Source organism: Sus scrofa, chromosome 1 (assembly GCF_000003025.6).
Source record: "Sus scrofa isolate TJ Tabasco breed Duroc chromosome 1, Sscrofa11.1, whole genome shotgun sequence".
Classification (NCBI taxonomy): Eukaryota; Metazoa; Chordata; class Mammalia; order Artiodactyla; family Suidae; genus Sus; species Sus scrofa.
In genome coordinates this window covers 268642276-268658846 of record NC_010443.5, presented here as the reverse complement: position 1 = coordinate 268658846, position 16571 = coordinate 268642276, and the positions used below count along the sequence as shown (strand labels likewise).

Sequence of the window (16571 nt, the reverse complement as noted above, 5' to 3'; positions counted from 1 at the left end):
AATCTGGGAAATGGGACCACTAAGGTGTAGCCCAAAGTGTTCGGAGGAAGAGACAGAGCTTAGGAGTGGGGAGTGGGCAGTCCCCCGTGGCTGGGGCTGGGGCTGACAGAGGGAGGGGCTCTCGGAGGCCAGAGACTGGCAGCACTGGTCCCTGCTGGGATGAGAGCACAGAGGAAGGGGGAAGGGGATTGGTAGGTGGCCGGGGGCCTGAGCAGGGTAGGAGGGGTCACGAGGGCAGAGGCTCCTGCACCAGGCTCCCGGACCCCTCCTGGCTGGAGGAGGGTCCCCTCCCCCACCCCTCCCCCACCCTCCCCCAGCCCACCCACCTCCCAACCAGTATCTATGCCCTGAGTGGGAACAGAATGGGCAAGTCCTCTGTGCCACAGCTTACCCTGAGTGTTTCACAGGCACCATCTCAACATTTGCCACAATCCTGGGAGGGAGGGGCTATTATTATTATTATTGTTGTTGTCTTTCTGTCTTTTGAGGGCCGCACCTGAGGCATATGGAGGTTCCCAGGCTAGGGGTCCAATTGGAACTGTTGCTGCTGGCCTACGCCAGAGCCACAGCAATGCCAGATCCAAGCCGAGTCTGCAACCTACACCACAGCTCACGGCAACGTCGGATCCTTAACCCACGAGCGAGGCCAGGGATCAAACCCGCAACTTCATGGTTCCTAGTCAGATTCGTTTCTGCTGCGCCACGACGGGAACTCCGGAGGGGCTGTTATTATCCCCATTTTACAGATGAGAAGCAGCAGCAGAGCAGGGCTTTGAAACCATGCCCAATAGTGCCCAGCTTGTAAGTGGCAGAGCTGAGCTACAAACCCAGGTCTGATGCCAGAGCCCGAGCCCTCAGCCCCTCTGCCACATTCCCACTGGCCTTGGCTTCACCAGGGGTCAAGCCGGAGGGAAGGTGGGCACTGCCCAACTGCCAGCAGGCCTGGGCACTAGAGGGAGCAAGGCCAGGGGCACAGGAGCCTGGAAGCCTCTTCCAGGATGCCGGACTCGGGGCTGGACAGATGTTGTGGGGAGGGGGCTCGCGGCGGGGGGCAGACAAAGGGAAGCCTAGGGTACCTGGCATCTGCTGACAAAATGCTGGGGTGTCCTGGGGGCCCACACAGTCTCTGTCTGCACTTACCCCGAGATGATCTCATCTATGCTCACAGGTTTCCACCCATCTCTTCCAAATTTCTATTTCCACCTGCCGCCTTTCTCCTGAGCTTCCGACTTGCATTACCACACTGCCCACCTGACATCTCAGACACAACAAGTTCAAAACCAAACTCCTTATCACCTTCCACCCCCCCCAACCTGTTCCTCCATTAATGGCAACAACACCCATCCAGGGTCAGAGGCGCTGAAGGCATCTGGGATTCCACTTTTCACACCGTCCACATCCCATTCCCCGGCAGGGTCCGTGGGATCTTCCTCCCAAATACATCCTGAACCCCATCAGTCTCTTCCTCTCTCTGCTAAAGCCCTGGTCCAGGCCCCCGTCACCTTCGCCCCCCACGAAGCAGCCTCCTCAGCTGTCTCCCGCCCCCTCCCCAAATCACACACTTGCTGGAATCAGCTCAAGTCACCCCACTACTTAAAAGCCTCTGACGATAATGAAAACAAACCCAGCTCCTCAGCATAATCTGAGGATCTTGGAGATCTACCCCTGCCAAGCCGTGGCTACCCTGTTTACCAAACACCAGCCACAGTATTTCTTCTCTGTTCTTTATTTTATTTTTATTTATTATTATTATTATTGTGTCTTTGCTTTTTATAGGACCGCTCCCGAGGCATATGGAGGTTCCCAGGCTAGGGGTCTAATCGGAGCTGTAGCCGCCGGCCTATCCCACAGCCACAGAAACATCAGATCTGAGCCTCGTCTGCAACCTACAACACAGCTCATGGCATCGCTGGATCCTTAACCCACTAAGCAAGGCCAGGGATTGAATCCACAACCTCATCATTCCTAGCCGGATTTGTGAACCACTGAGTCACGACGGGAACTCCTCTTCTCTGTTCTTTCAACACACCAAATTCATTGCTGCCCCAGGGCCTTTGCATCTGCTTTCCCCTCAGCCCAGAATGCTTTGCTCCAGATAGTCATGTGGTTTCTCACCCCTCAGTTCTCATCCCAGATGCCACTGCCTCCTAAAAACCTTTTCGGACCTCCCTGTGGAACGCAGCCCTTCTCCCTCCTGGCCTTGACCGCACTCCCGGGTTGCCTTCCTCACCTACACGCACGTCCGTGTGCCTGTGTTTACTATTTCAGAGCTTCCCCTCTGGAAGGCGAGCTTCTGTCTTTTCTACTATGAAATCCCCAGTGCCGAGACATCATGGACACTCCGTGGATGTCTGCTGAATGACGGAGGGAACCAGCCTCAGTTTCCCCTCTGTTAAAAGGGGAATGAAGTCACAGCCTAGCCCCAGGCAAGTCCTGGCAGGGTCCTGGGCAGCTATCTGGGCCACCTCCATTGCAGAGCTGACAGCAGGCTCCTCCTGGGTGCCCGGGAGCCCAGCCCGGCCTGGAGCAGCCTCTGTTTCCTCTGGAGTATTTTCCACTTCCTCTCCATGGGGGGTTGACTCCCGGAAAGCCTCGGGAGGCAGAGCCACTGTTACCATGCTCACGGGTCTGGGGACCCAGCCCTAGGTCGGGAGCTTGAGAGCCACGGCAGAGCAAGCAGGGCTGAGCAGGGCTTCAAAACCATGCTCAATAGTGCCCAGCTTGTAAGTGGCAGAGCTGAGCTACAAACCCAGGTCTGATGCCAGAGCCCGAGCCCTCAGCCCCTCTGCCACATTCCCACTGGCCTTGGCTTCACCAGGGGTCAAGCTGGAGGGAAGCTGGGCACTGCCCAACTGCCAGCAGGCCTGGGCACTAGAATGAGCGAGGCCAGGGGCACAGGAGCCTGGAAGCCTCTTCCAGGATGCTGGACTTGGGGCTGGACAGATGTTGTGGGGAGGGGGCTCGCGGCGGGGGGCAGACAAAGGGAAGCTTGGGGCCCTGGCAAAATGCTCACATTTTATCTGCACTCCAGCCCTGGCCTCCTTGCTGGCTTTCACGAGTATCAAGCCATACCTCCCCATTCACTCCTTAGCCCCAGGCCCAGCCTCCTGCTCTGCCAGGGGCCTGCCTCATCTGGTGACCCTGTGCACCCACCATCAACGGGTACTGGGTGGCAGAGGGTGGAAAGAGGGCCCCGGCCTCCCCAGCAGAGTCCACATCTTTTCCACCAGCTGACAAGCGAACAGTTGCAGACGGTGGCCGGGCCTGTCTCCCCACTGGCACCTCTCTGCTGGACAGTGCGCTCCAAGAGGCCACCGTCCAGGTGTGTCCCCAAACCTATCCACAGCTCCCTCCCACATGTTTACAAAAGAGGGCTTTGCCACCCTTGAGCTCCCTGGAGCCCCACAGCCAAGATCAGGAAGGCAGGGCGGCAGCTGTCAGTGTGTCCATTCCCCAGATGCGGAAAATGGGGCCCCCACACCTGCACGTCCCCGAGCTCAGTGCAAAGCTTGGTGCTCAGACTGGGTGGGCTGGACATGGGAGTCTAATAGATGCTGTCCTTCCTGGCTGTGTGACCTTGGGCAAGGCCTCCAACCTCAGGGTCTGTTTCCTCACCTGCGGGAGGACCACCAGGGCACCTGCCTCATGAGGCTGTGTGACCCAGCCTATAGAGCATGGTGTGGGGCCTGTGGGAAGGGCTCAGCAGACGGCTGCTGGGGTCACCTTCCCCTCTGCAGCCCCTGCGCAGAGCACGCAGCAGGCACAGAGCAGGGGTTCAGCAGCCGTCCAGCGGATGGAAGGAAGGACTGTGGTTTGCACACTGTAAAGTGCTGGGTGTCCGTGTCATTTACAGCACCAAGGCCTCAGGGCTTTATTGTCTCCAGGGTTCACCCCCCCTCCCTGGACTCTGACTGCCGGCCCTTAGGAAAGGGGCCCATCTGTGTGTCTCATGCTGGTGTCTCTGCAGCTCTGGGGAGGGGGGGTGTCACATGAGCAGGAGGGGGGGGTTCTGTGGGAGTCCGTCCCCTGGAAACAGACGGCACCCCTCTCTGCTGACCAGATGGGTCTGGCCACCCCCACAGTGGCTTTCCAACAGCTCACAGATACATGGCTCCAGGCAGGACCCTCTCCTCTCGCCCCTGGGGTTGGTGCTGGGCTTCCCAGGTCATTTAAGAGGCAGGACCTCTCCAGCCTGGCTGTCCGCACTGGAGATGGTGAAACAGAGGCTCAGAGAGGGTAGTGACTCGCCTGAGGTTTCACAGCAGAGCCTGGCTTGGACCCAGGATGTTTTGCCCCAGAACTGCGTCCCTCTGAGGGGGAAGTTCTGCCTGCCTCCCTCTCCCATGTGCCATTGGCTTCTTTAGCCATGAAGGTCATTGGAAGAAAGCTAGGGTTTCTGATGAAGGTGAGAGAGGGAGATGACAGAGGGGGGAGGTCAGTGTCAATTCTCCTGCCTCCTCCCTCAGTCTGCCCAGCACCCCCCACCTCCAGCACCAGGAGAGCGCCCCCTCTCTCCTTCTCAGCACCCGAAAAGCCATCTCCACCTCCCCTTTCTTGGGGAACCCTGGGGGGGTCACGACCCTGCCTGCCTCCCTAAACCCGGGGTCCTTTGTCTTTGTGGTTGCCCCCCACTCCCTGCCACCTGGCCCTCCCAGCGCCTTGTGGGATCAGAGGCAGGAGGGGGATTAGGTTGTGCAAATGGCTCCCCCCCCCTCCTCCCCGCCATCCTGCCTCCCTGTCTTAGTCATCTCTGCCCTCCGCCGCCTTCTCCCTCCATTACAATTCCTCTGCCAGGCCAAGGGGAGAACAACACTGACAGGCGCCCCCCACCCCACCCAGGGGCGGCGGCGGGGCAAGGGGCCGGCTGCTCAGTAAAGGATCCCCCCCAACCCATCCTGCAGCCCGCGCCTCCCCCTTCTTCCGCGCTGCGCACGGATGGCGGCTGGGGCCGCAGAGGTGTGTGTGTGTGACGGCGGGGGGAGGCTGTGTGACATGCCCAGGGGGCTATGTCTTCTCCCAGGGGCAATTGGGGGGGTGTCCCCTGCCAAGGTCCAGGAATTCCCGTGAAGGGAGGGAGCTGTCCTCCGTAGAGCCTGGGGGTGGGGGAACTGCCCTGGGGACGCTGCCCGCTTTAAGGGACCCCCCCCCGCCAGAGCCGTAGGGAGGTGCTGAGTAATGCAGGCCCCTCAGTGCCCATGGAGGGTGGGGGGTGGGGGACAGTCCTTTACCAGGGTCTCTTGGCACAGCGCTGTCTTCCCTAAAGGATGGGGCGGAGGAGGGGGGCGTGATCCCGTGGTCGCCGGCTTGACGTTTGCGGACAAGGAGGGGGTGCTGCGCCCCTGAGGGGCTCTTGGGGAGGGGAGGGCCGCCTCCTTCGGGCTGGAGGTGGGGGGCGCGCGATCCGCGGCGCCCAGCCTGGGGCTGTGAGGTCGCGGCGCCGTCGGGGCCGGGTGGCGAAGGCCGGGAGGACCCGAGCTGGGGGAGTCCGCGCTCAGGGGCGCGCCGCTCCTACCTGCCTACGAAATTCTCGAGCACCGAGCTCTTCCCGGCGCTCTGGCCGCCCACCACGGCGATCTGCGGCAGGTCGAGGTCCGCATTCTGGCCGATGGCAGAGAAGGCATCCTGCAGCCGGTTGACCAGCGGGATGAGATCCTCCATGCCGCGGTTGCCCATGGCTGCGGCGGGCCCCGCGGGCTGCGATGCGGCCGCCGCTGGTGCTCTCGGCTTCGGCTCCGCCGCTGCAGCCGCGCGCTCCGACTGCCTGCGCCGCGGGTCCCCCGCCCCTCGGGGATCGGAGCGGAGCGCTGCGCCAGGGTGCCGCTAGAGGGCGCCCAAAGTGCTGCGGGCCGGCAGCCATGCGCAGGCGCCCGCCGCTGCACCATGGGGATTGTAGTTTTCTCCTTCTGCGGCTTTTGGGGCGCTGGAGCCGTGTCTGGGCGGGGGTGGGGGGGGCGAAGGCTTCGCAGTAGATGTCGTTCCTGTAAATGGGCAAAATGTCCTAGGCACTAGGCAGTCTTCGTACCGGGCCCCACGGATGGTTGTCATGGCTGCCTTACTCCATCTTCCAGATGGGGAAACTGAGGCTTGGAGAGATGGGCCTCCTGCGAGGTCACAGTCTCAGTGACCTGGAGTGTCACTTGGCCTCACTGCCTTCTACTGTACGTCCTGACACTAATTCATCTCTGGCCTGTCCCTTCCCCTCCTTGGGCCTCAGTTTCCCTGTTTCTAGAATGAGAAGATAACAGAACATGAATTCAATGAAAATTTACGGAACACCTACTTATAAGCCAGACCCTGTCCGAGGCACTGGAGACACAGCAGTGAGCAAGACAACCAAGGTCTCCACCCTCATAGATCTTAACTTCCAGGTGGTGGGGACAGACAGTAAATGAATAAATAGGTACATGAAACAGTGCAAGTGAAAATAGCTTATACTAATAGGGATGGAAGAAATACACAAGGGGTGTGAAGAGGGGTACCTGTGTGGGTGCAAAGAGGCCTCTTTAGCCTGGGAGATTAGGGGGGTTCCCTGAGAAGGTGGTATGGAGGGGAGACCTAAATGATGAGAAGGAACCAGCCACAGGCAGGCAGATCAGGGGGGAGGAGCATGCCAGCCCAAGTGAACCACAAGTACAAAGTGCATGATGCTGGGAAGACCCTTCTTGGGAGAGTTGGGCCTTCTCATTTGGGAAAGTGGCAGCCTTTTCCAAACCCATCCATCACGGTGGTGGTAAAACAGTGGGATTTGAATCTAGGACTCCCACAGCCCTACCCCTGGTATCCTTGTCGCATGGAGAGACCATGGGGCCCCAGGCCTAGCCATCCACCTCTGCCCTTAAGGAACCTAATTTGGATTCCCCATTAGGAGGCTAGGAAAGAGAGGCCAGCCTGTCCCGTGCTGTTGTGGGTCACCCTGTGTGTGAACAGAGTGGCCGCAGCGCTGGCAGATCAGTGGCCTGTGAGGCAGAGACGGTCACTCATGCACCCGTGTGAGGCATATTTATTGACCAGGGGCTCTGCTAGACTCCAGAGATAAAGCAATGAGCACAATGAACAAAATCCTTACCCACATCTGGCTAACAGTCTAGTGGAAAAAAGAGGACAAGGCACAAACAAGCCAATAAATAGAATTGTCAGATAGAGATGGGAGCTTTGGAAAACAAAAAAGCTAGGGAAGGTTGGAGGCGAGGGCAATGTTGCTATTTTGATAGGGTGATTGGGGGAGGACTCTGGTAAAAACGTGAGCAGAGGGAGTTCCCCTTGTGGCTCAGGGGGTTAATAACCTGACTAGTATCCATGAGGATGTGGGTTCGATCCCTGACCTCACTCAGTGGGTTAAGGATCCGGCGTTAGGTTGCAGATGTAACTGACATCCTGCATGGCTGTGGCTGTGGAATAGGCCGGCAGTGCCAGCTTGGATTCGACCCTCGCCCAGGAACTTCCATATACAGAAGGTGCGGTCCCCACCCCGGCCCCCCAAAATGTGAGCAGACACCTGATGGAAGCGAGGGGTACCCCATTTCCCAGGCAGGCAGAGGAGACTAGGCAAACTCTATCCCAGAAGACTGGTCAGGGCCTTCGATGAGTCTACCATCCAGATCCCTTCTGAGCCTCAGTTATCTAATCTGGGGAATGGGGATAACGATAGATCAGAACGCCTGCAAAGGCCGTGACTCTGGCCTGGTATAAAGGAGACCCGTATTAAATGGCTGCTTTGAGCATGGAGATGATGACAGCCTTCCAGACAGCCGGAGTGTGAGCCACACACAGCACATGTCCTGTGCAGCTGCTCCAAGCCTGCCGGTGCTTATGCGCTGTGAACCAGAGAGGGCAGAAAGGAGAACCAGAGGAGCCTGGAGGGGAGCCATTCATTCAAGGAGAGGGTGCAGGTTACAGATGTCTGCCTAGAGGGCGCTGTTACCGCTGGGGTGTTTGTCCTAATTGCAATAGGTAAATTTCCTAATTACCTTGTAAAATTCCGACCTCACACAGTATTTGAAAACTGCTGGTCATCCTCCCACCCAGAGATCACTGTTATTTAGAGTTGATTATCTAGCTGATCCCATATATATTCGTTTTGTTTCATTTTGTTTTTTACAGAAATGGGCTCATATTATAAATGCAGCATCCCCGCCTTCACTCATGACCTGCTGGATGACAACCTACCTTGAACGAGAACCAAGAGCCCAGGAGATGAGGGTACTCATCAAAGTCGGAGAAGCTCTAATATAATATGGTTATATGCAATTTGCTTTTTTTTATTTTAAGTAACAGTATGTCTTTGATGTCTTTCAGTGTAAGAACAGATTGGCCACATTCCTTGATCACGGCTGCATAGTTTAGTTTCCCACTGTTTGGCAGGGCTCTGGTTTTGTCTCCTGGTCCACTAAAAATGACTGTGCTGACTTGAAGAGTGGAAGGATAAAATGCCACTGCAGGGGTGCAGGCGTATGTGGCTGAGGGTTGATGTTCTGGGCAGAGGAATTGGCACAAGCAAAGATATCAGAGGCGTTCCTGTCGTGGCGCAGCGGAAATGAATCCAACTAGGAACCATGGGGTTGTGAGCTCCATTCCTGGCCTCACTCAGTGGGTTAAGGAGCCGGCGATGCTGTGAGCTGTGGTGTAGGCTGCAGATGTGGCTCGGATCTGATGTTGCTGTGGCTGTGGTGTAGGCTGGCGGCTGTGGCTCTGATTGAACCCCTAGCCCAGAAACCTCCATGTGCCGCAGGTGTGGCCCTAAAAGTAAAATAAAATAAAAATAAAAAAAGGTATGGAATCAGAAAGGAAACAAATCTGAAATCTGCCCTGGCCTCACTCTCACAGGGCTTGGCAAGGACCGAGGAAGGGCTACTGCAGATGGTTCTCCCAGGTGCTGAGAAGCTGGGGGCCCTGGAAGCCAGTGAGTGAAATGAGAGTCTTACAAATGGCCTTGACCCTCCACTTTGCGTACTAATAGGGGAGACCGCTCTCTGGAGCCCCTGAAGCTGTAGCCACCACCTGGGCCGGCAGGTCAGCAGCAAGACCACTCACTGGGCATCTCCCCCCCCCAACCCCGGGGCCAGGTTACTAAGCTGAGATTTTCAACCCTCAGGAGGGAGACATTCTTACTCGCTCCCCTCCGCAGAGGCACAAAGAAGACTGTGACTAAAGTCACGAAGCCAGGAAGTGATGGAATGCAGACGTGAATGGAGGGGTAAGATTCGGGGCGCCCAGGTTTATATCCTGTACTGCCCTAGCACTTGTAACCTATATACTTTTATTTTTTTGGCTGCACCTGTGGCATGTGGAAGTTCCCCGGCCAGAGATTGAACTTGCACGCAGCTGTGACCCAAGCCAAGGCAGTGCCAACACTGGGTCCTTAGCCCAATGAGCCGCCAGGAAACTCCAACACTAGTCCCTTCTGGTGGGGTTTCTATTGGGCATACAGCAGGTACTCAATAAATGCTGATTGTATTGAATTGCACAGTGGCCTTATAATACAGTTCCTGAATCAAGCCATTATATTTAGGAGTTCCCATCGTGGCTCAGTGGTTAACGAATCTGACTAGGAACCATGACATTGTAGGTTCAATCCCTGGCCTTGCTCAGTGGGTTAAGGATCTGGCATTGCTGCGGCTCTGGTGTAGGCCAGAGGCTGCATCTCTGATTCGACCCCTAGCCTGGGAACCTCCATATGCCATGGGAGCAGCCCTAGAAAAGGCAAAAAGACCAAAAAAAAAAAAAAAAAAAAAAAAAGGCCATTATATTTAGTTACTAAATCTACTCAGGGTGTGGCCTCTGGATTCATTCATTCATTTATTCTTCAGCAAGTATTGATCAGTGGCTACTTCATACCAGATTTCAAGCAAGATACAGGGGGATGAGAGGTTAATAAGATGCAGGACTTGTCCTGCTAAAATGCAGGTTCACTGGGGAGAGAAAGACAAGCAGAGCAGACCAGGTGCATGAAGCCAAGACACCTGGCTGTGTCTGGGGCAAGGTCACTGCTGAGGGAGCAGCTGGGCCAGGCTGAGGCACACACAATGCCCTCCTCTGTGTCTCTGGGGGCTGGGCGTCAAGATTTCCCAGGGGCTTTTGGGCACTGATGGTTCAGGGATCTGTATTTGCACTGCCCCATCTTACAATGAGGCATTCCCCATAAGCCTAGAACAAGGCAGTTGCCCTTGTATGCCGAGGTTCAAGGGCATGGCTCTGAAACTAGACTGCAATCCCACCCCTACCACTGTCTAACCCAATGACCTTGGGCAAGTCACCTCACTTCCGTTTCTTCATCTGTAAAAAGGGAATAATAATATTACCTAACTCAGAGCACTGTGTGAGGGGATTAAGTGATGTATAATAATTCAGGTAGGAGTTCCCGTCGTGGCGCAGTGGTAAACGAATCCAACTAGGAACCATGAGGTTGAGGGTTCGGTCCCTGCCCTTGCTCAGTGGGTTAAGGATCCGGCGTTGCCGTGAGCTGTGGTGTAGGTCACAGACGCAGCTCGGATCCCGCGTTGCTGTAGCTCTGGTGTAGGCCAGTGGCTGCAGCTCCGATTGGACCCCTAGCCTGGGAACCTCCATATGCCGCGGGAGCGGCCCAAGAAATAGCTAAAAAGACAAAAAATAATAATAATAATAATTCAGGTAAACGTGAGAACAGTGCCTGGACAGCGAATAATTAGAGCTACAAAATAGTGTTATTATAATGATCATTACACCGTACTGTCTAAAGAAACTTCAGCCTCAGAATTCCCATCATGGCGCAGTGGTTCACGAATCCAACTAGGAACCATGAGGTTGCGGGTTCAATCCCTGGCCTTGCTCAGTGGGTTAAAGATCCGGCGTTGCTGTGAGCTGTGGTGTAGGTTGCAGATGCGGCTCGGATCTGGTGTTGCTGTGGCTCTGGCGTAGGCCGGCAGCTACAGCTCTGATTAGACCCCTAGCCTGGGAACCTCCATGTGCCACGGGAGTGGCCCCAGTAAAGGCAAAAAGACAACAAAAGGCAAGGAAAAAACAAAAAACAAAAAACACTTCAGCCTCATGAAGGTGGCAAAAGATGTCCCCTCTGGGGGGAACGTGAAGGACTATAAACACGCCAGGATTTGTAGGAGGGACAGAGCTAGGTCCAGCGGTCAGAACTGGGGGTCTGTTCTCTCCATGGTTCAGCTTCTTGGAACCCCTGGCCCCAGTGGGTTCTGTTTGCCCAGTTATGTGGACAGAGGGCTTTGAGGGTATATCTGGCAATCACAGAAAGCTTTCAGAGGAGGTGATGCTTAAACTGAGCTGGAAAGACTGGACAGGAGTCAGCCTGGCGACAGGTGAGAGGAGAGGGTGAGCATGGTGAGAGAAATATGGTTCTTTTAGGGACAGAAGGCGGCTGCGGGGGCTGAACCTGGACGTGAGTAGGGCATCGGCCTGTTACCGGCAAGCCAGTCCTGTCCAGCAGAGATGCCAAACTTAGACGCAAAGTGAGGAGGGCTCCTGCCCTGGGTCACTGGGAGGTAGGGGCAGCAAGAAGGCTGTGCCTGCCCTGCCACCCCCGTCTCTGTTCTCTGTCTCCCCCTCACTCCACTTATTTATAGGTCAAAGTTGCAAGTGGGTGGCAGCTCCTGGGGAGGCCACACAACGAGCATATAGTCTTATATTTTTCTCTGTTCTAGTCTGATCTGAAGCTGTCATGGAGCACAGACTGTTCCTGAGGTCTCAGTCCCTCTCTCTCCCCCTCCCCTCTCTCTTTCCCTCCCTCCCTCATCTCTCCTCCCGCATCACCCCTGCCCCGGCCACTGCCCCCAAAGCAGGCAGAAGTTCCCAGGCCAGAGATGGAACCTGCATTATAATAGTGACCTGAGCCACAGCAGTGACAATGCTGGATCCCTTGCTACGAGGCCACCAGGGAACTCCCGTGTTCCTGGGTTTCCTGAGGACTGGTTGTGGGTGCAGTTTATTTCCTGCCTTGGAGTGCAGTGCTGGCCTCGACGGGCCTTGCCTCTGTGCAGTGAGGGACCCGGGTTGTCAAGGAGGAAGAGCTGCTGTGATGAACATCGACCCAAGGATGAGGGAGGAAAGAGCATCCCAGAGTCATTCATTTATTCATTCGTTTGCTCATTAATCCACCTTCCCCAGGCAACTATGATGTGCAGGGCTCCGAGCTAGTGTCCCACGGGCATGGGGACAACTCAGCAGCTGCATCCTACTGTTAAGAGGCACCTGACATTAGCGAGGGAAGAAATAAGGGGAGGAAGTAGCAAGTGACAGGATAAAGACAGCATCATTAATAGCTGGTTAGAAGGCATACCAGGCAGTTCCCGTCGTGGCTCAGAGGAAATGAATGTAGCTAGTGTCCATGAAGATCCGGGTTCGACCCCTGGCCCTGCTCAGTGGGTTAAGAATCCAGCATTGGAGTTCTCTTCGTGGTGCCGTGGTTAATGAATCCGACTAGGAACCATGAGGTTGCAGGTTTGATCCCTGGCCTCGCTCAGTGGGTTAAGGATCCGGTGTTGCCGTGAGCTGTGGTGTAGGTTGCAGACGCAGCTGGGATCCCGTGTTGCTGTGGCTCTGGCGTAGGCCTGTGGCTACAGCTCTGATTAGACCCCTAGCCTGGGAATCTCCATATACCATGGGAGTGGCCCTCGAAAAGGCGAAAAGACAAAAAAAAAAAAAAAAAAAAAAAAAAAAAAGAATCCAGCATTGCCACGAGCTGTAGCGCAGGTTGCAGACTTGGCTCAGATCCTGAGTTATTGTGGCTGTGATGTAGGCCAGCAGCTGCAGCTCCAGTTCAACTCCTAGCCTGGGAACTTCCATATGCCATGGGTGTGGTCCTAAAAAGCAAAAAAAAAAAAAAAAAAAAAAAAAAAAAAAAAAAAAAGGAAAGAAAGCAAGCTTACAAGGAAAATGGCAACAATAGCTACCATAGAAACTGTGCAAATGCCACATCAAGAAACCTGCAAAACCATAATATACACAAGGCTTAAGAAGATGGATACTTATCTTGTTTTTTTTTTTTTTTTCCTATCTTGTTCTTTAACTGAAAAGCTTGGGATAAAGATGGCTGTGCTTCTCCAACTTAAACACATTTCCTGTAACGCCAATGGAAATTTTGGTAGGATTGTGAGAGGGACAGGAGGCAGGGGCAAAGTTTGACAAAAATCATTCTGTAACCCCCCTCCCCAATTTACATGATTGGGAACTGGCAAGAAAAATTTAAAAAGCATAATAATATCAGGGGGATTGCGCTGTCAGGCATTCAAATTTATTCCAAAACTATAATAATCCCATTATGTGATATCATCATGGGAAGAGACAGGTAGATTCTTGGAACAGAAAAGGTCTGGACATAGGTCCACAGAGTATGAGTCTATTTCATGATAGAGGTGCATCTCACATTAGAGGCAAGGAATTCCCGTCGTGGCTCAGTGGTTAATGAATCTGACTAGCATCCATAAGGGTGCATGTTCGATCCCTGGCCTCCCTCAGCAGGTTAAGGATCCAGCGATGCCATGAGCTGTGGTGTAGGCTGCAGATGTGGCTCAGATCCTGCATTGCTGTGGCTGTGGTGTAGGCCAGCAGCTGTAGTTCCGATTCAACCCCTAGCCTGGGAACCTCCATATGCTGTGCGTGCAGCCCTAAAAAGACAAAAAAAAAAAAAAAAATCAAAGTCTCCAGGAGACATGCATCCACAAACTTCAGAGAGATGGGACCTCTCCCTCTGAACATACTACATTAAAGGACTTTGCCTGCAAGGGATTTGTTAAAAGCAGTTAACATGAGTCTAGCCACAAAATGTCCCCAGAGTGTTCCCATCCACGATCTAGTCTGGTTTTCAAGGAGGCAGCACAAGGTCATATACCTTCAAAAAAAAATGTCCTCTCCCTCCCCATGATAAAGTTATCCAAACTGATCACAGCAAATTGAAAAAAAAAAAAAAAAAAGGAGAGAGAGAGAGAGAAAGCCATCTCTCCCACAGACCCACTACACACGTATATTTCTCCTTTCTAAAACCAGGACATAATGTGTATGCAGTTTTGTAACCTGCTGAGTTGACTTCACATCATCAATGTGAATGTTCAAATATCCTTTGAGGGAGTTCTCTGATGGCCTAGCAGGTTGAGGCTCCTGCGTTCTCACTGCTGTGCAGTGTAGGTTCGATCCTTGGTGCAGGAATTCCCACATACTACCACACGGGAAAAAGAAAAAGAAACATCAATCAATCAAACAAAGAGACAAAAAAAACAAGAGAGAACCTGAAATAAACGTGGCAACCCTCATTTAAAACAAAATCCTGGGAGTTCCATGGCGCAGTGGAAACGAATCCGACTGGGAATCATGAGGTTGCAGGTTCGATCCCTGGCCTCGCTCAGTGGGTTAAGGTTCTGGCGTTGGGTTGCCATGAGTTGTGGTGTAGGTCGCAGATGCAGCTTGGATCTGGTGTTGCTGTGGCTCTGGCACAGAACAGCAGCTGTAACTCTGATTAGACCCTTAGCCAGGGATCTCCATATGCTGTGGGTGCAGCCCTCAAAAGATGAAAGACAACGACAACAATAACAACAGAATCCTAAAAGACAAAAAAAATTAAATAAAAATAACAGCAAATCCTTTGGAGTTCCGGTTGTGGCACAGTGGTTAACGAATCTGACTAGGAACCATGAGGTTGCAGGTTCGATCCCTGGCCTTGCTCAGTGGGTTAAGGATCTGGCGTTGCCGTGAGCTGTGGTGTAGGTCGCAGACACAGCTCAGATCCCGCGTTGCTGTGGCTCTGGTGTAGGTTGGCAGCTACAGCTCCAATTAGACCCCTAGCCTGGGAACCTCCATATGCCGCAGAAGTGGCCCTAGAAAAGGCAAAATAATAATAATAATAATAAACAAAATCCTTTGAGGAGTCCCCATTGTGGCTCAGTGGAAACAAATCTGACTAGCATCCATGAGGACGCAGGTTCGATCCCTGCCTTGCTCAGTAGGTTAAGGATCCGGCGTTGCTGAGGCTGTAGTGTAGACCGCTGGCTACAGCTTCGTTTCAACCTCTAGCCTGGGAACCTCCATATCCCGCAGGTGTGGCCTTAAAAACACAAAAATAAAAATTAAAAATATGAAAAAATCCTTTGAAATAATTCCTGAAGGCTGTGTGCCTTAGGAGGCGGACACCAATGCTTTATTTAGCTGTTCCCCAAAGTTGATTATTTTCCAGACAGCTATGATAAATCATGTTTCTGTGAGTGACTTGCTGGGTTTTGAAAAGACTTCTTTCTGATTATTTTCTTGGGCTAGATTCCTATAAGTGGGGTGACCAGATCAAGGGGCAAGGTGTTCAAGGCGTTCAAGAGTCTTGATGGAGAATTTGCAGAATGCTTTCTGGAAAGGTGAACCAACACAGGAATCCAGTGCTGGCTTCTCTACCTTTACCACCACGAACATTATTTTTAGCTTTTTGTACTTTGGCAATTTGCTAAGCTCGCCCTGTGCCAGGTGCCAGTGCTAAACGTTATGTAATAGCATCCTCACACATACAACTCTTCCCCCGGGAGGGGGTACTCATTTTACAGACGAAGAAAGGCTCAGGTCCGCCAGGGGCGCCTAGCCACAAGGCAGCGGGACCCCAATTCAATCCCGGACCCCTCCGAGGTCCCAGATAGATCTATCTGTTTGGAAGCCTGGGCGATCTTGACTTGACCCCACCCCTTCTTCCTTGGTTCTCACTGGAGCCGAGCGTTCTAATCTGGGTGGATACGATGCTGTCACACTCTCTTCTCTAGCGCTCCCTGCCCTCCATAGATAAAACCCAACTCTTCAGGCCCGTGTTCAAAGCCTGGTTGCCCTTCCGCCCAAGGCGCGAAGTCCCCTGAGTCTAGCCGCGCCCAGCCCTCCCGCCTAAGTCCAAGCAGAGTTAGGCACCTCTGTGCGGCCGCCCGGGGCGGCGGTAGAGCGGGTCCCGAGCTTTAGGGAAGCACTGGTCACATGACTGCAGTGATTGGTTGACACTCGGGTCTCCTTGGGTGGACCTCAGGTCTGCGCATCCCTAGCGCCACCATGCGCCGTGCGGCATGTGGTCTGCGCCTAAAGCAAAGTGAGCGCATTGCCTGGGGCTGTTAAGAGTTGAGGACGGCTTTGAGTAACTGCAAAGGGGAGAGAGATTGCTATTTAGTAACGCAGCTCGGTGACTCGAAGTGGGGGCCATTGGGAAGGGCGCCGGGGCGCAGGACGGAGTCGTAATTAAAGGGTCTTTGCTGGCAGCACCATTCGGGGGCAGGATGCGCGCCGGGTTTTGTTGTGGTTGTTTTAACCATTGAACTCAGCCCTCCTCACCCGCCCCCGAGTCAAATCCTAGGGGGAAAAAACAGTAACTTTCAAACCCACCTCCCATACCTTTTAGGGCAAATTCTTCTGCCCCGCTATGCCGATCGCCTTCTCGCCCGGTCTCAGTCCCCTAATGTACAGCTGCACGCCCCTCCCATCCCAGCCCCGCGCGGGGCCCTTGATCGCGGGACAGTGGCACCCGCGGGGAGGTCGGTTGGAGACGGTCCCCGCCAGACGACAGATCACTCTGGGTGGCGACGGATGGACTTTGGGCTCAGAGCAGCCCCTTCACGATGCGGAGA

General features: G+C 54.2%; 1 protein-coding gene and 1 long non-coding RNA gene across 13 annotated transcripts in view; one reads left to right on the top strand and one right to left on the bottom strand.

Moving 5' to 3' along the window:
* The window catches only part of DNM1 (dynamin 1), a 49189-nt gene extending 43387 nt beyond the window's left edge, over window positions 1-5802 (bottom strand). For 11 of the 12 annotated variants that reach the window (XM_021069568.1, XM_005660472.3, XM_005660474.3 and 8 more), the window contains exon 1: window positions 5513-5779. In XM_021069568.1, the coding sequence (XP_020925227.1) occupies window positions 5513-5673 (161 nt within the window). In that variant the 5' untranslated portion in view covers window positions 5674-5779. Of the gene's footprint in view, window positions 1-5512 lie in introns of all 12 variants that reach the window. The other variant, XM_005660471.3, reaches the window with a different exon arrangement.
* LOC102165879 lies at window positions 1974-8615 on the top strand. Its single transcript, XR_301495.3, has 3 exons — window positions 1974-4956; window positions 8101-8199; window positions 8296-8615. It is a non-coding gene; the product is annotated as an uncharacterized LOC102165879 (long non-coding RNA).